This window comes from Miscanthus floridulus, chromosome 8 (assembly GCF_019320115.1).
Source record: "Miscanthus floridulus cultivar M001 chromosome 8, ASM1932011v1, whole genome shotgun sequence".
Lineage (NCBI taxonomy): Eukaryota > Viridiplantae > Streptophyta > Magnoliopsida > Poales > Poaceae > Miscanthus > Miscanthus floridulus.
The window spans coordinates 143,063,572-143,089,261 of record NC_089587.1 but is presented as its reverse complement, the minus strand read 5'-3'; the positions used below and the strand labels follow the sequence as shown (position 1 = coordinate 143,089,261).

The window sequence follows — 25,690 nt, the reverse complement described above, 5'->3', positions numbered from 1 at the left end:
GGGATGAGGCAGGTGGAACTCCGGCGCGATTAGGAGCCGAGGCAGGTGGAACTCCAGCGCGATTAGGAGCCAAGCCGCTGCGGGAACCGAGCTGATGGATCAAGCTTTTGCTGTGCAGAAATTGGTCTCCCCGAAGGCCGTATGGACACACATTGGCAGATGGCGGTGCGTATACAAAGCGCCCACCAGTTTGCATACTGGCTGCACCCAATTTTTCTTTCAGAAAAATAGGCAGAACCCTTGCAACACACACCAAGTCACCAATACATCCTTGTTTTAGGTAAACATACGTGCCTTTTTCATACAACAAACACGACCTTAACAAACCAGAACACCTACTAGTTACCATCTGGCTCCCAGGCAAGAAAGAAAGATATTCCCCAAGCCCCAGCCAAACTCCAATACATCTCAAGGAGATTCATGATGACCGTCAAATGGAATTTAAACATCAGAATGTTTTAATCCTTGAAAGATTGGTCAACCTTTTTTGTGTGTGTTTTTACCTTTTTAGTATACACCATGACATTACTTTCATTGATAATTCCAGCTTCACAAGGAGTCAAAAGTTCAGGCTTGGGGTAAAGCTTCTTGATGATCTTGGCGAGCGAGTTCAAGAAGGTGTAACTGAACCTTTCATTGTTAAGGACCGCCGTGGATAAGGTAATCCTAAAACTGAGTTTGAAATTTGTACCTTCAATTTTGTACTTTTAAAATTCAAAACATGGATCCATATGTTTCTTACATTTACAGGATACAGAAAGCGTGAAATTCCAAGGTTAGATGATAAAGTATGGTGTCTGAAAATGATTGGAAAAGGTGGTGTCTTTCATAAGGCATTGGAAGCTATACAGAAAGCGTGAAATTCCAAGGTTAGATGATAAAGTATGGTGTCTGAAAATGATCGGAAAAGGTGGTGTCTTTCATAAGGCATTGGAAGCTAATGGCATTTCTTCAGTGGAGGACTTAATGAGGTTGTATTATAAGGATGAGGAAGCTCTGCGCAATGTAAGAAAACAGTCTTGTTCATACCTTTTCTCATGGTTCGATCTTGATCGTTGTCATAGGCTAATTTTTTATATATGTATAGATTCTCGGTAATGCCTCACCGTCTGCTTTGAAAGCTATTATTGATCATGCTAAGAAGTGCGATCCTGGGAGATCCCTTTACTCTCACTTTATTGAAGGCAAGAACATTAGGGTGTACATCAGTTCTCTGGGTCAGGTTGTTGGAGCAACAATAGCTGGTCAATATAATGCTTTTGGTGAGCTTGATATGCTTAGGAAGGTACTTTTCCCTGATACTCACAGTGATATCCACTAGAAGTACATTCATGCTCAGATATTTGTTCACATACTATCAGCGCAATTCACATCAAATAAGTACATTTAGCAAAAGGACTTTTTGCTTTGGGCATATAATTTGCTTCTGTTGTTTTGTGAAATAAGCAGCATGAAGATGAAGTAAATCTTTGTGTTTTTATTGGTAAAGCATTTTTTTTAACAAGTGAAGAAAACAGATGCCACAACATATTGAGTGGCTGAAGAAGAAATTCTAAATTGTCATTCACATCAATGTAATAGACATGGAGAGGTCCTGAAGTTGCAGAATAAAGTGTTGATAGGAAAATTTTAGTTTTTCTTATTGCTATGTATGAGGAAAAATTCTGGGAAACACTGTGCAAAGTTACTATGTTTATACCTTTGCAGGCCCAATTGGAAGAATTAAGCGAGGATGCATATAAATGTATAACCTACCATCATCATGATTATGAAATGTATAATGGACAGCCAAGGCCAATTAACAGCACACTCCAGGAATCGATCATTCCTGGGCATAAGCCCACTGAGCCTAATGGTGAAGACTTGTTAAACTGTATATATTTTTCTTGTTTCAATCAAAATTGTTTGTGACATGAAAGCTTTAGTGTTTCCAGATCAAACTATTCATGGAGCAGATGAACAAGGAACTTGAAAGGTCAACGGATTTTCTGGTACTCTCTCCCAGCAGTGTATATTTGGAAGGATTGGATCTGTGCGAGTGAGGACCTTATCTTCTGTACCAGAAAACATTGAAACTGTAAGTAATGCCCATTATTCAGCAGTGGCATGAAATTAAACTGCAGTTCAATTACAGCAACTTTCTTATAATTTGGCTGTAACAGATATGGTTCACAATTCTAGTTTTTAGTGTTTTATATATGCATTTAATTTTAATCTGGGCCCCATAAGATTTTATAAATCAGTATGACTGCCAAATTTTTATTGTTGCTACAAAGGAAATGTTCCATGTAATAAGTACTTTCATGTTGTCCAAAATCTATTTCCGTGGTTAAGGATTGCTTGCAAACTGCCCTCTCAGTTGTTTTAGGATTTCCCTTTAAGAAAGCATTGAAGCACTTTTTTTTCATATTACTGACTCAACTGCACATTGCATTTGTTAAGTGTATATCAAGGCCCATCCTATAGGCCCATATAGCCCATGTGACTCTATATATATATATATGGCCATCTCCACTAATTGATACATCTTCTGTCATTTCTAAGGTTAGTTACATGGTACCAGAGACATGGATTAGGGCTGGGATTAGAGCTAATCAAATTTTTTAATCCCCCCACGATCCAATCCCTATCAGGCCGCCGTCGCGGTCTGTCGCTCCGCGCCGTCCGCGCGGCCCTTCGCCACCCGTGCGACCGTATACGTATCTCCCGTGATGTGAATTTTGTTGAGGATCGCCCTTTCTTTTACAACCCATCTACTAAACCTTCATATTCCCCCACTGAGTCCACCTCCTTTCTTTGTTTTCCTACTAATTCATCTGGAGGTGATGTTCCTGCACCATCCTCCTCCATTCCACCTCATGTGATATCTACACATGAGAGTCCTCCACCTCCACCTCCACCTCCATCTAAACCACCCATTAAACATGTCTTCACTCGTCGTCCCAAAGGTCCCACTGCTCCTTCATCTACCTCTACCACCCTGGCCAGTCCTGACGATCCCGTTGCTGATGTTTCTAATGAGTCACCAGCTTTATCTGATGAGTTACAGGTTGGTCCAAGATATAATCTTCGGGACCGCAGTACTATTGGGCCTGCTGACAAGTATGGTTTTCCATCTGTGAATGCTGTTGTTGATGAACCCTCCACGTATCAAGAAGCTTCCAGCATCCCTGAATGGCAGCTTGCAATGTGTGAGGAGCTTGCTGCCCTTGATCGTCAAGGGACCTGGGATCTTGTTCCATTACCATCACATGCAGTGCCAATCACATCTAAGTGGGTGTTCAAGATTAAGAGAAAATCTGATGGTTCTATAGAGAGATATAAAGCTAGACTTGTTGCAAGAGGTTTTCAGCAGGCTCAAGGCTGTGATTATGATGAGACATTTGCACCCGTTGCTCATATGACTACCGTTCGTACTCTGATTGCAGTGGCTGCCACTTCAAACTGGGCTATCTCTCAGATGGATGTTAAGAATGCTTTTCTTCATGGTGCCTTGAATGAAGAAGTTTACATGCAGCCACCTCCAGGTGTTGATGCTCCTTTAGGATATGTTTGTCGTCTTCGTCGTGCCCTATATGGTCTCAAACAGGCTCCTCGTGTTTGGTTTGAGAGATTTGTTTCTGTGATACGAGCTGCTGTTTTTTCAGCTAGTGCTCATGATCCTGCTCTATTTATTCACCTCTCTCCATGTGGGCGTACTTTGCTCCTTCTATATGTTGATGACATTTTAATTACTGGAGATGATGTGGAACATATTTCCCATGTGAAGAAGCAACTTGGTGTGCAATTTCAAATGTCTGATTTGGGTCCTCTTAGTTATTTCTTGGGCATTGAGATTTCACATTCTGCCAATGGCTATTACCTCTCTCAGTCAAAATACATACATGACCTTATTGTTCGTTCGGGCATTACTGATAATCGCACGGCTGCCACACCTATGGATATGCACTTGCAACTTCGTGCTAATGATGGAACGCCTCTTCAGGATCCTTCTCGCTATCGGCATCTTGTGGGCAGCCTTGTTTATCTTACTGTTACTCGACCTGACATTGCTCATGCTGTTCACATTCTAAGTCAGTTTGTGAGTGCTCCTACTTCTGTTCATTTTGGCCATTTGCTGCGTGTGCTACGTTATTTAAGGGGGACATCATCTTGATGCTTGTTTTATGCTTGCGATACTCCACTTCAGCTTCATGCTTATTCAGACTCCACTTGGGCAAGTGACCCCATGGATCGCCGCTCTATCACAGGCTATTGCATTCTTCTTGGTTCTTCTCCTCTTGCATGGGAGTCCAAGAAACAAGCTGCTGTCTCTCGCTCTAGTACCGAAGCAGAACTTCGAGCACTGGCTACTACCACTGCAGAGATTGTATGGCTTCGATGGTTACTCGCTGATTTTGGTATATCTTGTGATGCACCCACACCTCTTTTGTGCGATAACACTGGAGCCATACAAATTGCCAATGACCCTATCAAACATGAGCTTACTAAGCATATTGGTGTTGATGCCTTTTTCACTCGTTCTCACTTCTCACTGTCATCAGAAGACAATTGATCTTCAGTATGTACCCTCTGAGCTGCAACTGGCTGATTTTTTCACGAAAGCCCAAACTCGAGAGCAACATCGGCTTCATTTGATCAAACTCAATGCTTCAGATCCTCTGCTTCCACCTTGAGTTTGAAGGGGGGTGTTAAGTGTATATCAAGGCCCATCCTATAGGCCCATATAGCCCATGTGGCTCTCTATATATATATGGCCATCTCCACTAATTGATATATCTTCTGTCATTTCTAAGGTTAGTTACAGCATTCTCCCGGATGCGTCTTTTGACATCGATGTCCAGATGGACTCTGGTACTAGATTTCAGTATGAAGCTCCGGAAGCAAATTACACTGTAGGTTCAGTAACACTTCATTGCCCAACCACTGCTTCAAGCGAAATTATAGCATCAGTAGCACTGGATCAAACAACCTTGGCAATCCATCAAGAGGATTATCAGACGTCTTTCACAAACAATGGTACCTACTGACATCTAATTTCACCCAACTATTCATATCCTATTTATAACTAAATGAAGTTGAAGGCCATACACTGAATGGTATTTTCTTGCAGGTCCTTCACTTGGTCACTGGTATGTGGTATCCAGAGCAAGAGCATCTAATGGTTTCTAAGTATGCATCTCCTTTCCCACTGAGTATGCAAGCTGGTGATCCTGTTTTGTCGACACAAAGCAGTTTTAACATGGATGAGTTTTTCAAAGACCTCCAGCACGACAAACCTCAGTTCTGCGCACCCAATGTAAGCATGCTGCCAACTGATATTGGCAGCAGCATGACGAAGCTGCCATCCTGTCGTAGGTGGGTTAAATTGAGCGCGCTTGTCAAGTGGAAGGCTATAATGAGGGCTTCAAAGACAGCAAGACTTATGTTTGAGCAAGAAAGTTGGAGTCCCTGAGCAGTTAACACAAATGAAACTGCTGTTGTCGTTTTGTTCTTGCAGTAGTCTAAATTCTGTGTGGGGGCTTTATTGTATTCATCGTTTATTCTGTATTATTATTCGTTATTGTATTCATTGTTTAAACTCAAAGAGGGCAAGACTTAATGTTTGTACTGTGATGTACCAATATGGTTAGATTTCTGTAAGTTACCATAAACTTGCTACTTGTAATGCTGGTACTCCCAAGTTGTCTGTAAAATATAATAAAGATGGAACGATGTCATTCTTGCATTTGTTTGCTTTAAGCTGAAATTTTCTGAAACGTCTTCATGTATAGTTCAGACCAGGAGATCGAATTGAAAGTAATGACGTTCGCGACGCCCTGACAAGACAGACAAATGGGATGAGCGAGCCTGTTTTGTGACGCCAAGAAGAGGTGTTACGGTCTCGCCGTGCTCACCCAGATGAAGGTGTTGATGTTGGCACCGGTCGCTCGTTGTAGTGGATCCATTGCATCCATCCGAGTGGTCCTTATCAGCTCTAGAATTTAATGACATGTGATTCACCAATGGAGTAAGCAATGCAAAATTCCAGAAAATTATTCCAAACTGAAGCTAGCATGTGCTAGGAAGTCAGCTCTTACCAGGTGTGAACATGGTGTGTGGTTGTGGATATCACCAGCAGTTGTCCCAAGCGACTATCCGGTGTTGTGGGAACAGTTAATATAGATACGACGTTGACTGTTGGTAGTAGCTACCTAGAAGGTAGAGGCAGAGAATCCTAGCTAAACCAAGGCCTTATTAGTGTGAGCTAACCTGTTGATCATGCAATTAGATACTAAATATAGCGATGGAATTAGATGTGAAAATGATCAGAAAATAGGAGATCTTCTTGACGGCCAAAAGCGAAAAGTGATCAATAAATGGCACATAGTCCTGTGGTGTTTATCATCTTGCAGGCAACCTTAGAGTCCTAATATAATTCCCATGTTGCTTCTATCGCCTGAAACATAAGTACATGACGGTACCCGCCCTGGGGCGTTGCACGCCTGTCATCTCATCTCGCTCATTGTAAACGCATTCCGCTGGTGATTGTACGCGGCACATAAATGGATGGTGGCACGTAGCAGGGGACGGTGGATTCTCATCATGCATGGTCGGTGCCTAATTAGCATGGTGGTCGGCACGCATGCGAGTGCACGTGCGTGCATGCTGCTGGGGCCTTGCTTGCTTTGTGTGTATGCATGGACTATCTATTTGTGTGTGCGGGTGCACTGCTGACACTTGGTCCCTCTTTCCACGCGGCGGCGTTTTTCTCTATCGAACAACAGTGGTTATGAATGTGTGTTCAAAACCGGTGGTTACGAGTGCTTGTCTGCTTGCCGCAGCATCTGCCTCTGCTGCAATATGGGTGCATGCAGCATGGTCGGCAAGGTGGTCAGGTGCATGTTGCTTTCTGAGGGACTCGTGGCCATCACATCACGTCAGCTCGCTCCTATATATGCAGACCATATTACATCTTTTTTTATTATTTTTTACTATTCTAGTGTAGGTGTAGATTCGGCTTGCATTTGGTGTAAATTATTTGTTCGTAACTGGAAATGGCCAGAATTGGTTCGAATAGTTACCTGTTTATTTTAAGCTTGGTTTAGTTTCTATGTGTTTACTTTTGGTTGCGTCCGTATGCTTTCTATGTAATCTTGCTTTGATGGCCTGCTAATGTGCCTTTCATAGAGCTTATCTGTCAAAACTGTCTTTCCCCTGTGCTTTCCCCTCCTATTTTTTCTAATTTGCCTGCCGTACCAGCGATCTGTTTACTTTGTGTTCTTTTCCCTATGTTCTTTGGCTTTGAATTTGATCTATTTTGTTTAGTTCATTCAATGTGGATCTTGTGGTTATGGGAATCGAGTGATGCAGAGCTTTGAATCCCTACATTTGTTTTGTTTGCTAGAATCGAGCGATTTAATGTGTTCTGTCACTCGGATGACAAGAAGGTGTAAATCACCTGAATTATCAATACACAGCCAAAAAAAAGGTTCAAAAGATGTTGGGATCAAGGTGTGGTATAGATAGCCAACAGAGCATCATTTGCGTGCTGAAATTAGGCCTTGCCCATGCATCGTTTGTGTGCTAAAAAGCTAAACATATGGATGGCATACTGGCGGTGCACGCGCACAAGTGGCCTATGCGATGCGATAGCCCGGTCCCTAACTAAAACAGGATCTAGGTTGCGGTATCCATATATTACAAACATTGATAGACATGCAACAACGTATCTGATTACAAGAATATGTTCTACATACTGGCCCTCATCTGTACGCTCCTCCTCCCCCACAGCGTATGGTTCAATAAAATGGCGCGCGTATCGGGCGACCCTTGCGTGATGTCCTCGGAAGCGTTGCGATCTTATTGAGTGAGCAGCTAGCTTCAGCGGCATCCTCCAGCTTCAATGTGCGCTTCGACAGCCTAGCGTCCTGTGTCGTGTGAGTTGCAGTAGCTTGCTACATAACAACAATTCAAAGAAATGATCACTAAGCTTATGACCATAGCTGTTTTTTAAAGAAAAGAAATAGGCACCTACGTGTTTGCACCCAATGGAGCAAAACATGTATGCAGTCTTGAGTCTCCATCTGTAGGCATCATGAGGTACCGAAGCTTAGCCCTAGACACGGAGCCTTTATTACTAGACCGTTTCTTGAGGTAAACCACTTTATACCCGTTACAGGTGTATTGCTGCACCCCAGCTATGTTAGTGAGACTCGACACATCTCGTACACGTACCACGTCTCTCGTTGCTTTCTTTAGCACCTGCGCGATGAGCTAGGTGGTTATTCAATTAAACATGGGGTACTTAGGGATGGCGTAAAGGAAGGCTTAGGGTTGTCTATAAAGGGCGAATCCTAGAACCTGTAGGGTCCGGTGGGATACATGGTCTGCTCGGCAATGTAGGCACAAAGCTTCTTGGTGTAGTCCTTGGCAATCTAGGCAGATGTAGTTACAGGCTCTATGGTGCAGTGGGCATGGCTGGCAAAACTGGTTGCCAAGCAACGCTGCCATGCGCTCAGCATTTAGCATGGTGCACAATGTTTGTTCTAGAATCCAATAAGGGAACTCGATTCACAGGATGCACGAGGTGTCTGCGCACTGTGGTCCCGAGAATGGCTATTTAATGGACTTGGGTCGCGTTGCTATATTGGACAAACTAGACTGCACCATAAATGACAGTGGTATACTAGACAACCTGTACTGTCTCATAAATGTGGACTTAGGAAGGGATTGATGACCTACCCAGGTGGTATACTGGGCAACCTTTGGTGTGCCATAAATGTGGACATAGGAGGGGGTTATGACTTGCCTAACCATACCTTCTCCTATTTCTTACAACCGCCTGCATGGTGTGTTCCTATTTCTCATTCCGTCTGCCTCATGCAAGTCGCTGTTACCATCAGCTGAAAAAAGTAGCAGAGTACCTCATAGTTGCTTTTTTGCATGCAGAGAAATACAGTGGCTTATAGTGGCTTTCCTGTGTGTAAAGTAGTACCTGGTAGTAAGTTTATATATAAGAAAAGAAGAAACATGTTGTGTAAATTTCTCCTACCGTAGTAACTATCCTACCTGGGAAGGACAAGTGTTTTTTGTGTCCTTTTATGCATGGCCCATCAGCTGTTCATACACTTCATTGGATGTTATTTTTATTTTTTTGTAGTCCTAAGACCCTCCACAGGGACACATTGATCGCATATGGGGCTTCCTCTCACCGACCAAGAAAGAGGCAGCATGGCCTATCGATGCAATTGGGTCGTAATTAAAATGCTCAAAATCTCAGCGAGTGGTGTACTCGGATCCTGTGGCGCAGACCTCCCCTTCATTGCATCATAATCGCCGACGCCCTAGAACTTCCTACTCAACCGTGGTGATCGCGCCGCAGCCAATATGATTGATGTCACCATAGTAGGAATTATGATAGCAAAGATGGTCATAGTGACCTCATCTTCATCTAAGCACATCTTGAGACTGTCAGCTTCTTGCTTCTGACAGTGTACTCTGGCTCCTGCTTGATGTTTTCTTTGATAGTCTCCAGGTTGCAGCACTTATCTCAGGCTTTTTCTTAAAATATTGAAATAGGTTGGCATTTGAATAGGGGGCTTATGCGGGTGATTAGTGTTGAGTGTGGAGTGTCTTGCTGTGAAGTATGGAGTATCTCAGCACTTATCTCAAGCATTCAGATGCAAGCAGTGGGGTCACTGACCACGAAACTAGCAATGGATTGTAAGGGAAGATTCAATCCTACAACGGATTTAATTTTTAAGGAAATTCAAGTGTTCTGCTGGGACACCCACAAATAGCTGATACAATGTTCTATGTCAACCAACCATAGCTGGTCTGCTTGCATTTGAATGGTTGCTTTTCTTGTAACCCGTTTGTTTTTTGCCTCGAGAGCCCTAAGTAAGTCTAACGAGGTCTAACAGTAAATTGACATAGCAAACACAACGGATAAAGCAAAATGCACATCCCAAACGCCCTTACATGGATACAACATACAAGCACTCGCTCTCCCATTCTGGACACATCGTTTGTCTCCTATGGCTCAACGATGCTTAACATCTACAGATGAAAATACAACGGAAAGATTACAACGCTAGAGAATGGTGATGACAAGCACTACTATCTACGAGTACATGTCCCCTAGGACAACTCATCTCCTTTGTCGGACCAAACGGCTTCATTCCTGACCTCGGTTGGTTCTTCTTCTACACTGGCTAAGGATCTACCTCATCTCGTGGTGGTGACTGAGTGAGGGGAAGCAAGGACTCTACTTCTGATACCTTTGAGGGTGGAGGTGCTGGTGGTACTGCAACACCGGTTCTCCTTCTTTCCGACGGTGGACAGGCATTCCCTCCAAGACCAAGGGTTCTTGCCTTTTGTGTCAAGTGTCCTACGCTTGGCCCTTGTGACCAGATAAGCATCCTCCAGCTGCTGGGTGCACCGATCTTCAGCCTCCTTCAGGGCTTCCGCCATGGCAGTCTCATGACTTTCTACGGCTGCCACATCGGCGTGCGCCTCAGCGAGTTGCACTTCGAGCATCCTGGAAAAAGATCTCGGCTTCCTCAGCTCGATGGAGGCACTTCCTCAGCTCCAAGGCCTATCGATCATACTGCTCATCTAGAGCAATCAAATACTTGGCCAGATATACCACAGTTGGGTTGTTTTCTTGCGCGTCCCCCACTTGCAAAGCCTCCATGCAAGCCCTCCATACACATCGATTCTTTTCCAAAGGTGGAAAGAACATCATGGGGTACGAGCAATTGGCTCTTTGTAGATCTAGCAAAGATACCGCAAGGCTTTGTGGGCCACAGCTTGGTAGGTGTCGAGGAAGCAGAACCCGGTTGTGGTCACATTCCAGGCTTCAGTGATATCGAGGAACTCCTCACTCTTCCCAATATAGACAGTGGCCTCACATCGCTCAGTGCCATGTTTCTCATACTCACGAGCCTCAAACTTAGGGCGGTCCTTGACTCCGAGTTTTGCAAGGTGGCATACAAGATTTTGGGAAAACCCTCAGTGTTCAGGCAATAGCTGCTAACCTAGGCTCCTGCCATCCTTGGTGGATGATGGTTACAAGGAAGGCTCGAGCGAGAAGCTTGCTCAGGAAAAGGCTAGGTAAGCTGAGACTCACCGAGTGGTGTTACCAAGTGGCTAGGCTAGGCCTTTTGTAATGGTGGAGCGGTCATTGGTCCTAGCATAGTCCACTATTTAGTCTGGCGCGGAGACCAATAAAGGAAAGTGGCAGGATTTTTACATGCACGAACGAGCAGTGTCCGAAGCCATTCCCTAAGGTATCCAGAAATTCACTAAGTTTGAAAGCACTGGACATCTTCACCTACGTAGGGTGGGTCGACAGCAGGTGGACATATTTGATGCCTCCCCTTCATGTTACCATCAGATAAAAACAAGTCGGGCAAGTGGACACATTTAATGCCCCTCCTCCTTACCATCAGATAAAAACGATTCACCGACCATGCAGGACCATTTGTACTTACACATGCATCCATGCATCTAAGACACGACTTGGGCTCTGTGCACGTTGCTCCTGAGATGGTCGGTGGTTGGGGTTGATCGCTGTTACTATAGCTACCATAATTGCATCTGCATCCATGCCTGCAGAGGCGGTCGTTCCATGTGGCTTTGTGCTTTGCATCGCCTACGGTTACGCCTACCATGACCCAAGTCTCCCCACACTCTTTTTTGGGCTCTTGTCGGAACCTTGGCTTGTAGCCGTATTAGTCATTAATGGCCTCGGACATCGCTCACCTCAAACGCATAGGACGTGCATTCATGCATATCCTGTTTGTGTATTATTGTGTCGTATTGCTAGCAGATACGCCATCCATAGGTGTCACGCGTGTCGTAGTGTGCATGGCCTACTCATTCTTGTTACAGAATTAGGTCTGCACTGTGGCTTTGTGCTCCGCGTTCGCCCGTGAGTCACGTCAATAGTGACCCACGTCTCCTCATACCCCTTTTCTACGCTCTTGTCGGACCCTTGCCCTGCAGTCGTACTACTCAGTAATGGCACCGCACATCACTCGCCTCGAACGCGCGGAATTTGGTTGATTCGTTCGTAGTGATCCCGCGCAGGAACCCTAGTGAACCGCACCAGGACCATAGACCGCTTCGTCTTTATAAGCAGAGCCTGGTTTAGCCATTGGTACCACCACTCAGCGCACTTTAGCTCGCTTAGGTTTTCCCTTTGAGCAAGCTTTTTGCTCAGCCCTTCTTTGTAGCCACCGCCAGAAATGGCAGGAGCCTGGTGAAAGGTCCTAGTATGGCTAGAGGGGAGGTGAATAGCCTATTTAAAAATCTACAAATCAACTAGAGCAATTTGATTAGTATGACAAATAGCATAATGCAAACTTGCTCTTGCTCTACAAGGGTTGCAAGCCACCTATCCAACAATTCTAGTTGCAATGATTACTTAGGCACACAAACTTGCTACTCTCAAGAGCTCAACTAGATGAATGTAAACAACAAAGCAAGCTCTCAATTCTAAATACTCTAAAGAGCTTGTATCAACTAGTTTGCAAGAATGTAATCAAGTAAGTAGGGTGATTATACCGCCATGTAGGGGATGAACCAATCACAAGATGAAGATCAAACCAATCACCGGGAGAATGCAAATGACAAGAGACAACCGATTTTCTCCCGAGGTTCACGTGCTTGCCAACACGCTACGTCCCTGTTGTGTCGACCAACACTTGGTGGTTCGGCGGCTAAGAGGTGTTTCACAAACCTCGTCCACACGATAGGACACCGCAAGAACCGACCCACAAGTGAGGTAACTCAATGACACGAGCAATTTACTAGAGTTATCTTTTGGCACTCCGCCGGGGAAGGTACAACTCCCCTCACAATCACCGAAGGCGGCCACGAACAATCACCAACTCGTGCCAATCCTTCACCGCTGCTCCAACCGTCTAGGTGGTGGCAACCACCAAGAGTAACAAGCGAAATCCGCAGCGCAACACGAATACCAAGTGCCTCTAGATGCAATCACTCAAGCAATGCACTTGGATTCTCTCCCAATCTCACAATGATGATGGATCAATGATGGAGATGAGTGGGAGGACTTTGGCTAAGCTCACAAGGTTGCTATGTCAATGAAAATATGCAAGAGTTCTCCCTTGAGCCGGCCATGGGGCTATAAATAGAGCCCCCATCAAATAGAGCCGTTGTACCCCTTCACTGGGCAAAACACGCTCTGACCGGACGCTCCGGTCATACCGACCGGACGCTAGCCCTCAGCGTCCGGTCGCCCGATGGACGCCACGCATCACCAGCTTCAAACGTTGTTCGTCAGATTTCAACGGCTACGAAGCTGACCGGACGCTCTGGTCAAAACTGACCGGACGCTGAAGCCCCAGCGTCCGGTCGTTTCCAGTAAGCTCCCCGAGACATATTTTTCCGACCGAACGCGTCCGGTCCACCTTGACCGGACGCAGCCAGCGTCCGGTGCTCAACCCTTAGCCACTGTGCAGACCGGTCAGTTTGACCGGACGCAGAAACCAGCGTCCGGTGCATCTCAGGTCCAGCGTCCGGTGCAACACCGAAACTGGCGACCTCTCTGCCAGCTCGACCGGACGCAGCCTTTCAGCGTCCGGTCGCTAAGTGACCCAGCGTCTGGTCAGTAGACCGACGCCAGTATCATTTCGACCAACTCCATTTCAACTCTAACTTCTTCACCCTTACTCAAATGTGCCAACCACCAAGAATTTTGCATCCGGCGCAATAGAAAATAGACATTTCATTTTCCCGAAAGCGCCGAATCCATCTCGACCCTGCAAACACCTTGTGCACAAGAGTTAGCATATTTTCACAAACATTTTCAAGGGTGTTAGCACTCCACTAGATCCTAAATGCATATGCAAGGAGTTAGAGCATCTAGTGGCACTTTGATAACCGCATTCTGATACGAGTTTCACTCCTCTTAATAGTACGGCTGTCTATCCTAAATGTGATCACACTCACTAAGTGTCTTGATCACTAAAACAAAGTGGCTCCTACATTTTATACCTTTGCCTTGAGCCTTTTGTTTTTCTCTTTCTTCTTTTCCAAGTTTAAGCATTTGACCATCACCATGCCATCACCATTGTCATGATCTTCGCCATTGCTTCATCACTTGGAGTAGTGCTACCTATCTCATAATCATCTTGATAAACTAGGTTAGCACTTAGGGTTTCATCAATTAACCAAAACCAAACTAGAGCTTTCACCTGGGTTAGTAGTTATTGCCTGAACGTTGAGGGTTTTCCTAGAATCCTGCATGCCACCCTGCAAAAGCTCGAAGTCAAAGATCATCCTGAGTATGAGGGCCGTGAGTATGAGAAGCATGGCACCGATCGGTGTGAGGTTACCGTCTACATTGGGAAGAGTGAAGAATTCCCCGACATCACAGAAGCCTGGAGTGTGACCGTAACCGGGTTTAGCTTCACCGACACCTACCAGGTTGTGGCCCGCAAAGCCTTGCGGTACCTTTGCCAGCTCTATGAAGACCCTATTGCCCGTACCCCCATGAGGTTCTTTCCACCCTTGGATAGGAATCGGCGGGCATGGAGGGCTCGCATGGAGGCTTTGCAAGGGTGGGATGTGCAGGAAGATAGTCCTACCGTGGTGTATTTGACCACGTACCTGCTTGCTCTGGATGAGCAGTATGACCGACAAGCCTTGGAGCTGAGGGCGTGCCTCCGGCGCGCCGAAGAAGCCGAGATCTTCACTCGGATGCTCTAGGTGCAGCTTGCCGAAGCGCATGCCAGTGCTGCAGCTGCTGAGAGCCAGGAGACAGCCATGTCAGAAGCTCTAAAGGAGGCCGAAGATCGGCATGTTCATCAGCTGGGTGAGGCCTATCTGTTCACTAGGGCCAAGCGGAGGACACTGGTTGATGAAAGGCAGGATACCCTGATCTTGGAGGGGATCCCTATCCACCTGCTTGAAAGAAGGAGAACCGGTGATGCAGAATCGCTAGCACCTCCACCTTCGGAAGTGTTAGAAGCAGAACCCTTGGTTCCTCTCACTCAGTCATTGCCACAAGAAGATGTAGATCCATAGCTAGGGCGGTAGAAGAATCCGCGGAGCACAGGAATACAGATGCGTGGTTCCAAGGTAGATTAGTTGCATTGGGATGTTGTACCCATAGTAGTAGTACTTTTCGTCGCTGTCCTCCTGTATTGTACTCTTGCCGTTGTTGTCGTCCGTAGTTGTTGGATGCGTGTTGTAGTTTCGCCTAAGGGGAGTGGATCCTAATTCACTTTTTTATAAACCCTCACATTAGAAGTACTTGTGTTGTAGTTTTTGCTATTTTCACCTATAATGTAATCCTACTCAATGTTGTGCTTTAAATCTAAGTGTGTTAGTTGCTTGAGTCCAACTCTATCAAATACTTCTTTTCACTAACATGTCATTGATTTGCTAGACTAGAATAGGCACCATGTAATGACAACCAACCTCTATGTTCGTTTACAATATTGAGACCAACCTTCCGTATCAACAAGATGAGAAAACATATTAGACATATGAGCCACATTTATTAAAAAAATTCCTATACCAAGTACATCAACCGCAGCGAAGCGCGGGCAGCAGTGGCTAGTAATGATGAAGTAGCAACCCGGAAGCGTGCAACTTGTCATGGGATTCAGCTTGTCATGACGGGATAGAGGTAGTTTTTGCTATGTACTTAGATATACACTATGTCTAGATACATAATAAAAACAGTATATATAGAAAAGCCAAAATGTCTTATAATTTGAAGGGGTAATATTTTTCTTGTATGAATTGTAGGAGAAGACATGCAGCCTGTTCGCTTGGTCGTAAACGATCGTAAATTTTTAGTCAGAACAGTATTTTTCTCTCATACCAAACCAGCCAGCAATAATAATCCACGATCGTATACGATCGTTTCAGCCCCAGCCGAACAGATTGATGGCTTTTATACGGTTGTATAATAAATGAAACTAAGCGGTACTGATACATACATTTTTTTAAAGTACAAGGAGTACCAAAAAAATCGTGATACTGCAGTAATCCAAGTTTTTGTAACTCAATCATATCATGCTACATAGCCAGAGTTGCTTGTTCAAAATTCCGTCGATGATAACCAGACAACAATCTTTTCGATTGGACTATGATCCATTTCCTGTACATTTTATTCATATCTGAAGCAGCATGTAGCTGCAACTAGAAATGCAGATTTGGATTTTCGCTGACATTACACATACTCAACATATCAACATACTTGAATGACAAATATTGAACGAAAGAATATACTTTCTATGCAAGTCAATCAAGTATCCATCCACTCATCCCTGGCTTGTGGGAATTTTACCCAGTAGCCCCCTCTTAAGTTCGAAAGAAATTTAGCAATACAAGTTCAGAACTGTCAAAATGAAGGGTATTCCAACTGCTAATAGAGCTCTGATTGACATTAGCACATAGCCTATGTTCCTACGACAACAGGTATGTGTAGCTTGGCACCACATGGAAATTCCTCTCTTTCAGACCTTCAGAGATATACCATTCAAAGCGGAAAGTCATGAATCAGGTGGTGCATTATCTTTCTCATCTGCCTTGGGGTTTTCTCTCCGCCGCAACTCAAAGTGGTCCCCATCCGCAGAGAGATCAGGGTGTCCAGGAGAACCAGTTGCTTCCATGCTCACCTCAGGGGACGTTTCAGTGTTGAGCTCGTCTTCTACAGTTTTATCTCCTGAATGGTCACTTTCATCACTACTGCTGTACCCTTGGTTTGACAGCAGTGTATCACCTTCGCTCACCTTGGAGTTTACTTCATCAATCGTCACTTCTGTCAGAGGGAGTATCTGCTGGATAGGCACAGCATTGCTGATAGGTTGGCCTGTCCTCAGTTCTTCTTTATAAGCAGCCAACTGGGTCCGGTATCGCTCCTTATCCTGTACACCTCTTTCTTGATATACCTGAAATACCAGGAAGTCATACACAACACATGAATATAGTGTGCAAAGTAACTGCAGGTTCAGAATAGTGAATCTTTAAGATTTTGTCTCCACTTACAGCTTTATCTTCAGGACTTAGATTGTTCCATCGTTCACCAATCATTTTACTGATCAGCCTGTCTTGTCCAGGATATTGTGGCTTAAGCATTCTATGTTGATCCTGGAAGAAGAAATTATAGCCACTCCTGTTTGGTTTGGGGTGCCTGGGGTCTGTTGTACTTAGCTTCTTCCTACGTCGTCTTCGGCGACGTCCACCCTTCAAATCAGTGCTGTTACTTGCAACAGGTGGCTCCGGAGTTGGTAGAGCAGGTTCTTCAGTGCAATTATAGAGGATTGCTTTAGTGGATTTTGATCCCATAATAACAGTTACTATGTAGCCATGTTCAAACTTGCCATCAACTATCACATCTACGGCAACATTATCTGAAGACGAAGCTGGATCTGAAACAGTTGATCAAACAAGGAGTGAATAATATAATTTTAAACTAGCTCGATGCCTGTCCATTGCAACAGGATTTCCAATAAGTATTCCAGGATTATAGTCATATAAAAATGTTTTCCATAAATCATTTCCTTTTTTTAACAACATACGGAACAGCATAATTAATTTAGAAAATTGTTAAGTGGGCTGCAGAACCATCTACAGGTCAAGTTAGCTATCAAACTCACAAAGTCACAAGCTATGCTTCAATAAAGATTGAAATATCTTAGAGGCATTAGATGGTCAATTCTTGATAATTAACATAAACTAACCTGAAGGAGATGCATTGATACCCCTTTTTCTTTTGTGGTAAGCTTGGGCTTCGGTTTTAACTTCAATGGAGGAATTCGTTCTGGAATCTGCAGAGAGAACAGGGTATGTGTTAGGGGAGATTGCGTCATTTAACTAAAAAGGGCATAGAATTCTGTAGATCACGCAGACCTATTTCTTGTTGATGCCAGCCTTGCACTCTAAAGAAGTATAGCTGCTCAAAATGATATAAGAGTGACATATAGTATTTCTTCAACATAAAAGAAGCATTTGTTGCAGTGGCAGGGAAAATAAATGATGCAGTCACTTCCCTCCATCTATTCTCTGCCTTCACCTGTGGATTCAGTTATTTATCCACCAGTCTGAGTTGGAATGTTTGCAAATCAAGTGAACTGACAATGAGATAATGATAATACCACAGTATTTTGAATAAACATGCCTTCAATTTAGCTTTTATTTGACAAAGATCATGCTTGCCTTCTCACTAACAACAAAACAACTAGCTTGAAAAAAAAATGGTGTAAAAGCATCACTTAATATCCATGCCAGTCTAGTGCAACAAATCAGCCACATGGGTGATGTGGAGCGATATTAAAAGCAGGGTTTAAGTAAACCAAAAGATAATTTGAGGGGTTTAATGGACAATATAATATTTTTGGGGAACAGTAAGGTGGACATTTCATAATTTATCATATGTTCTTGTGTTTCAAGGAAGGATCCATTTCATTCTAGCTACGAATACAAATGTAAGCTAGGACATATCTGTACTTTCTGACAAAGATTAATTAATTTAAGGAAGCAAAGTACTGTAATATTTGTAAAAACTTTATATTATGGACTTACTGAGTCACGGACCATGTGTAGCATTTACAGCATATATATAGTAAAAATGGTAAAAAAGAATTAGGGATGCCCCTTAACGGTCTTACATAAAAGTAGAAAACTAGTGCAATTGCACAACATGCACAATTAAGTTAATAATCTGACCAGATAAACTAATTTATTAAGGAAAGTTGAATCTACAGCACTATATTCATTTCTTACCTTGTCAATACCACCCCGTGATGTGACCTCCTTATATAGCTGATGAAGATCCAAATCTTTCCCTCCAATAATCGGCACCCTTACCCCAAAAAAGGGTTAGAAATGAACCAGATGGAGCATGGCAATTAATAAAACTAAAGAAAATAATGAATGCAAATCAGAAGAGATTGCCAAATCAATAAGTCATTAGCTGGCATAGTATATAATTGTATAAAGAGAGACAGATTTAAGTAACTTTATCTAACATGCAAGTCATGTTTTAAAAAACAAACTCAGTTGAAGTATTTTCTGTGTCAAGTAAGTTGTTTTTTCAAGGGATAAGCTTGAATATTAGCTCAAATTGATCTAAATGTCTACTTTAAGTGAACAGGAACAGAAAATATTCAGTAATCTAAGCCAACATAGAAAGGAAAGTCTGTCCTTGATATTGTGAGAAAGGAGGATAGCACATAATACTATTATATCTATTTAATTAGATAATCCAATTGATGTTAGGAATCAGGGACACAACAGTTGAATTTCCATACATAGTTGTATGAAACAGCAGACAAAAACAAAGAATAGGCTACAAGCAAATGACCTTCCTTCGCTCCAGGTCTATCTAATTCGGATGGCCATACATTTAAATGAAAACAACACTAAAGCTTGAAGCCAAATACACCTTGCATGGTATTGCAATTTGCAACATGCAATAACCTGACAAAGCAAGCCAGCAAGCAGAACTAATCAATTCTTTTGCTGACAAAAGACATCCTGGTTGTTCAATACATCAGACATCCTATGCCACTACCGACTAATGTAATGTCCTGATAACCTGACAAAGCAAGCCAGCAAGCAGAACTAATCAATTCTTTTGCTGACAAAAGACATCCTGGTTGTTCAATACATCAGACATCCTATGCCACTACCGACTAATGTAATGTCCTGACAAGGTCCCCAGAAAACAAGAATCATATTTCATCCTCGACAAAAACAAGAATCCCAGATGCAAACAGGATACTTTGAGCAAACCATCTCATACCCAGAAAAAAATCGAAAATAGCATCAAGCTACCAATGTAGGCCATCCGACATATCGATGGCCGAAATCCCCAACCCGTGTTGGAGGATTTGGTCCACACATAAATAAATGTTATAAAGGGAACACGAACACGGGTTGATTAGTCAAAATCGATGGCATGCGGATTCCCAGATCGCAGGCATTTGCATCACACATTACTAGTAGGATCGGCACCGCCCCCTCAAACTTCTCTTTCCCACCACGCATTTATATCAAGTTGCGATTTTCGCGCATTGAATTCAAGAAATTGAAGGTAATAAAAGCAACAAGGATAGTAACAACTGTAACGGCACCATCTCATCAGACGCAGAAGAAAACGCGACAAGGGAATTAAAAATGCGGCAACCGGATCGGCACCGGCGGCGAGGTCATGTGCGGATTGGAAGTCGGAAAAAATGCTTACTTGAGCCTGGTGCCCATCTGCGCGTGCAGCCCCTCGAGCGCCGCCCTGAAGCGCGCGGCGTCCGCCACCACGTCAGCGTGCTCCGCCACCCGCGCCGGGTAGGCCACGAACCACCCCCTGGTGCCGGCCGCTGAGGCCGTCAAGGCCGGCGCCACCTCCGCCTTCTCTTTTCCCTTCGCGACCACAGCCGCATCCGCGTCCGCGACGGCCTTCTTCTCCTCCTCCGCTGCCGCCGCCGCTGGTGCCGGCTCGCTCATCTGCCCTGCACAAACGCGACGGAACCGTCGTCATCGTCGCCTGCGCCCCGGCGGCAGAGACGCGTGGAGGCGAGACGAGGTGGCGGTGGTTGTGGTGGCCGCCCCCCCCCCCCCCCCCCCCCCCCCCCCCCCCCCTCTCTCTCTCTCTCTCTCTCTCTCTCTCACTCCTCATCAAAGATTTTTTTTTCTGAATCTGTAAAGGAAGAAGGAAAGGTGCCATGCTATGCGATGCCACCATGTAGGAGGAGAGAGTATGATCCATGCGCTTTGCTTACCTTAACCTCGTCTTCTCCGTCTAAACAAAACAACTATGCACCCGCGGCGAATATTTTGGGACGTGCTCCCACTTTGGCTTCCTTTAGGTTTTGGGCAAAAGAAGGGATTACTGTGAGGTTAACGATCTCTAAAAAAATATACTCCTCTCCTATATACTATACTTGGGAACGGATAGGTAGAGAGAGAAAGGATGAGAGAGAGAGAGAGAGAGAGAGAGAGAACGTTATAACCTAAGGTTGTTCTGGGGTGGAGATAGAGAGCCATATGTGTTACCGTCAAATAAAGGAGAGATAAGATGGATGGATGCAAACTGCAAACTTATAAGACATCTGCTAGTAATAATAGGCATCCATGGATATAGAAAACACATAAAAGAGTCCCTTTATAAAAACCAGAAAATAAATAGACAATAGAGACTATGACCTATCTAGACAGAGATGGTTGGAACAATGCATTATAGCAATAATAACATCTTACTAATTCTAAAAAAAACATCTTACTAAAGAGGATACATCATATACCACTCTAATTGAAATAGTATAAGCCGAGGTTTTTGTTAGTATCCCTTCTAATAATGAAACAGTTCTTTTAGCTATTTAACTAGTACTATTATATCTAGTACGGCTTCCATGCATCATCTCTAATATGATTCATATGATTTATATAGGGTTCTATACTTTTGGTTCTATTCTATTGATTCATAAACTTACCACGATGGGGTCCCATCCTATACCACTATAATTGAAATAGTATAAGCCGAGATGTGTTTAGTAGTATGCCTTCTAATAATGAAATGGTTCTTTTAGTTGTTTAACTAATACAATCATATCTAGTATGACTTATGCATCATCTCTAATATGATTCGTATGATTTATATAGGGACTGTACTTTTGATTCTATTCTATTGATCCATAAACTCTCTTTGACGAGTAAAACTACATACACAGGGCGGTGAAATATATGGCACAAGAACAACAACATTTAATTTTGAGTCCGTCTATGTGTCACTCGCGTGTTTCGCCCTCAATCCACACCCGATTTTTTTCTGGGCATTGTTCTTCTTCCTCCTCTAGTTGTCCACCGCCGTTCCTGCTCGTCCTCACCTCTACAGCCGACCACCGCCCCGCCGCGGGCGCTAGGGTTCACCGGAGCTCCGACAAACCCTAGCACCCACGGTGGCCTCCCTCTTCCCCTCCCCCCACAGCTGCCACCTTCTCATGCTCCGGTAAGCTCCCCCACCCCGACCTGGCCCGGCCACCGCTACCACTGCTTGGTCTGCCTGGTTCCCCCCAGCTGGCCCCTTCTATACCTGCCAGAGTTGGAGAAGAAAGAGGAGGAGAGGCTTGCCGAAACCCTAGCCACCGCCGTCATCGTCTTCGTCTTCGTCTTCGGAGGAGGAGGAGTCGGGCACCTACCTCGTCGGCGTCGGCACCGTCGGAACCTGCCGCCGCCGCCGCCGAAGGGGAGAGAGGAAGGAGCCGCGAGCTCGGCCAAGTGCGGGATCGAACGGCCTCCACCGCGGCCCCTCACGGATCCGACGGTGCAAAAATTGCATGTCCGTCCATGCTAAAACACCTCAGTGATGTTTAGCATTTCTCTTAATTTTATATTGTAACCGCACCAAATAACATCTATCACGCAAATTGCACGAATAGCATTGAAATACCATACAGCTAATGACTAATTAAAGCCTTCGACTAACATTATCATTTTTCCACTTTTGCTTTATATATCATCGATTAGTTATGCTAGTGACAAGAATGGACACTGATAGATATAAAAGTACAAAATAGAGGTAGGATCTAGTATTGATCTTATATGGACAATAATTCAAGCCGTGGCTATCCTACGTTTTTATCGCTGACATCACTGTCAATAGAGCCGTGTAGAATCACTGCTCCTATGAACTGCAGGCCCTACAGCGCGAGACGAAATTACCCCATTTCAAAGTTTACCCGCCCAAGTTGCTGTCAGATAAACTTCGAGAAAAATCCAGGCTCCAGGTAAGCAAAATCCAGGCCCCGTTCGCGTGCCCTTAAATCTAGCTTGATCCGTTCATCTGAAACAGTATTTTCCTCTCACAAATTCCTCTAGATTCATCCAGATTCCTCCAGAATTTCTCCAAGCGAACGGAGCCAATACTAACGGTTTAATTAGTTCGTACCACTTTCTCTACTTCCTCTATCCTCTATTCTCTTAAGGAAAAAAAACGAGATCCAACCTAGAAGGAATTAGGTGGTTTTTTATTAAGAAGAGAAATAAACACCCAAATTCAGTCCAAGAGAGGACTTGAACCTGGACGGTTGGGTGCATTGCCACACCTCCCACCCAACCAGTTAAGCTAGGCTCACTTAAGAAAAAAAAAGTTAGGGTGGATTTTTCTTTGCATGCCTAGAGCCTGCATTGAAAGTACGAACTAATTGAACCGTTAGCATTATATTGATTTTCTCGTTTATATAAAGAGTTAGGGTTAAAAAGGTAGTAGATGTGTTTTTGACGATTGAAAGTTAAAATCCTCAATCGGTCGTGATCCTCTCGTTTATATAGAGTGCAGGTGGTATCATCCCAATAGAAAACATCTCCAAGCCGCAATGTTTAAGTTTTCCACGATAAAAAATAGGTCTAGACCGAATTGGACTCAACCTGGTCTCTGAACAGCAAAACCGGCTTGGCCGGTTTACTGGGGGCTAGGAAGTCGTGTCGGGCAATGCACAGGAAAACCAGCACCCGACTAGGCTAGTTTTGGCCGATCAGGCACAAAACCGTCCTTTTCTTCATTTAACTTCTAATTTTGTTGTTCCAAATATTTTTTTGTTGTTGTCTTGATGCCACGAACTTGATGCTGGAGCCCACTACTCTCGTTGGCACAGTTTTGCTGTCAATATATGCCCCCCTGTTTTTAGTTTACATGAACCTAAAAACATAAAAGACCAAATAGCAATGATGTCCAACTCATCGGCTACTTGAGATCTAAGGGCGTTGTATACAACGGTCATTTTTGTTCTAAGGGCAATACATGTATCGGCCATTGTTTAAAGAGCACTCTAGAATTCTTGCCAAACACTTGGGAAATATTTCTTCAAACACCTCCCGTTAATTACTCTTGGTAGACAATCACCTTGCAACATCTCAAGCATATATGAATTTTCAAATATCACTTTGATCATTTTATAAGGACCTTCTTAACTCGACGACCACTTACCAAACTTGTTGCTTTTTGTTCCAAGCAGTAGTATAGTTTTCCACACTAAATCTTTAACTTGGAATGACATACTTTTGACTTTCTTGTTATAGGCTTGGTCAACTCGAGCTTTGTCTTTCTCAATGTCCTTTAGATCTTTATTCTTCTGTCAGTCACCTCATCGACGTTGTCCATCATCGTTCATGATACATAACAACAAACATATCATTTTGTCTTGCCAATCTATATGCATCTAAATTCACCTCAACGAGCAACACAACTTCTTGTCCATACATTAGCTGAAAAGGAGTAACTTTAGTACCACCATGTCTAGATATACGATGAGTATAGATGGCAACGAGCACATTTTCGTAGGTACATGGTACGGAAACCTGCACCCACACCCACACCCATTACCCTTGATGAATATAAAAGTGTGCCCGCACCCGCTACCCGCGGGCACAGCATACCCATGGGCACACCCACTAGCCTGCCATACATCAACACACAAAGTGAAAGTAACAACTAACAAGGCAAATGGATCACAACATTATAGTACATTACATGGAGATACCAAATTCTATACAAATTATGGTTCAAATATCACACTCACACTGTCACACAGGACACAACACCCACATGTTAGGGCTCTGGAGCGGGTTCGTGGGTCTAGTGGGCACGGGTATGAGTTTTTTTGTACTCGCTAGATTTTACACATTGGGTTCAATTACAAACCCTCGCCCACACCCCGGGGAGCCCCTAATAGGATCTAGATGGCTAGAGGGGGTGAATAGCCTATAACAATTTCCTACAAACTCACAAATTCACTAGAGCAAAGTGGTTAGAATAACAAAAGATCCTAACTAGCTTGTACTTTGCACTAGCTCTATCTCACTCAAGCAAGCCTCCTACTCAATTCTAGTTGTTAGGTCTCTAGGTTGAATCACACAAACATACAAGCTAGCAACTACTCAACTACACAAGAGAGCTAATTACAACTAGTTACAACTACAAGCTACTCTAGTGCTACACTAAACAAGAGAGCTACAACTACTCAAACTACACAAGCAAGCAAGCACTACACAAGTAGACTAATGAATGATTTGCAATTGTAGAGCTTTATACCAAACCAGGCAAGAGAGATGACACAAGATATATCCCCGAGGTTCGGTTGCTTGCCAACGACCTATGTCCTCATTGATTCATGAGCTAATTGGCTTCATACGCCTAGCCCACCACATGGGTGCCACAAGAATCACCCAAGAAGTGCACTCCAACTAGCCACGATTCCACTAAAGTTTCTCTTTGTGAATGTCCCGTGGGAAATGAGCACAAGAGCCCCTTACAATCAATCGATCAATGCCTGCAACAATCACCAAAGCCGCTCAATGATCCTTTGCTGCCTCCAAGATGTCTAGGTGGCAGCAATCACTAAGAGTAATAAGAATCACGCAGCTCAAATGATCAATAGTGCCACTAAATGCTTCAACTCAATGCAAATGAACTAGAATCACTCCTAATCTCACTTTGGATGAAGCAATCAATAAGGAGATGAGTGGGAGGCAAAATCTTATGCTCACAAGGTGTATCAATATATGTTGGGGAGCCAAGAGAGCCGACCAAGGGCCGACCACCATGTATTTATAGCCCCAAAAGAGCGATCCAACCATTACTCACACCTTGTTGAAATCGGGGCCATCGGACATGTTCGACGCCCTACATCTGACAAAGTCTGTGTTGTCCAATGCCTCGGCGTACGCCATG

At 44.0% G+C, this 25,690-nt stretch overlaps 1 protein-coding gene and 1 pseudogene across 1 annotated transcript; one reads left to right on the top strand and one right to left on the bottom strand.

Moving 5' to 3' along the window:
- The first annotated feature begins 807 nt into the window (after positions 1-807).
- Positions 808-5,678, top strand: LOC136473609 (uncharacterized; annotated as a pseudogene).
- Positions 5,679-16,236: 10,558 nt separating this feature from the next.
- LOC136477319 (high mobility group B protein 9-like) lies at positions 16,237-21,007 on the bottom strand. Its single transcript, XM_066475448.1, has 7 exons — positions 20,745-21,007; positions 20,213-20,474; positions 18,751-18,829; positions 17,878-18,040; positions 17,709-17,795; positions 17,014-17,396; positions 16,237-16,916 (listed from the first exon to the last, which is right to left on the bottom strand). Exons 2-7 carry the CDS (start codon positions 20,467-20,469, stop codon positions 16,518-16,520), a joined length of 1,368 nt encoding a protein of 455 aa, XP_066331545.1. The 5' UTR covers positions 20,470-20,474; positions 20,745-21,007; the 3' UTR covers positions 16,237-16,517.
- Positions 21,008-25,690: the final 4,683 nt, after the last annotated feature.

What these genes read in the sequence shown, in the direction of transcription:
- LOC136477319 (XM_066475448.1), bottom strand. Translation starts at nt 20,469, where the DNA reads ATGAGCGAGCCGGCACCAGCGGCGGCGGCAGCGGAGGAGGAGAAGAAG. An exon ending in CAGATGGGCACCAGGCTCAA is followed by an intron (nt 18,830 to 20,212) that starts GTAAGCATTTTT and finishes TTTTGGGGTAAG; the next exon opens with GGTGCCGATTATTGGAGGGA. An exon ending in TATCAATGCATCTCCTTCAG is followed by an intron (nt 17,397 to 17,708) that starts GTTAGTTTATGT and finishes CAACTGTTTCAG; the next exon opens with ATCCAGCTTCGTCTTCAGAT.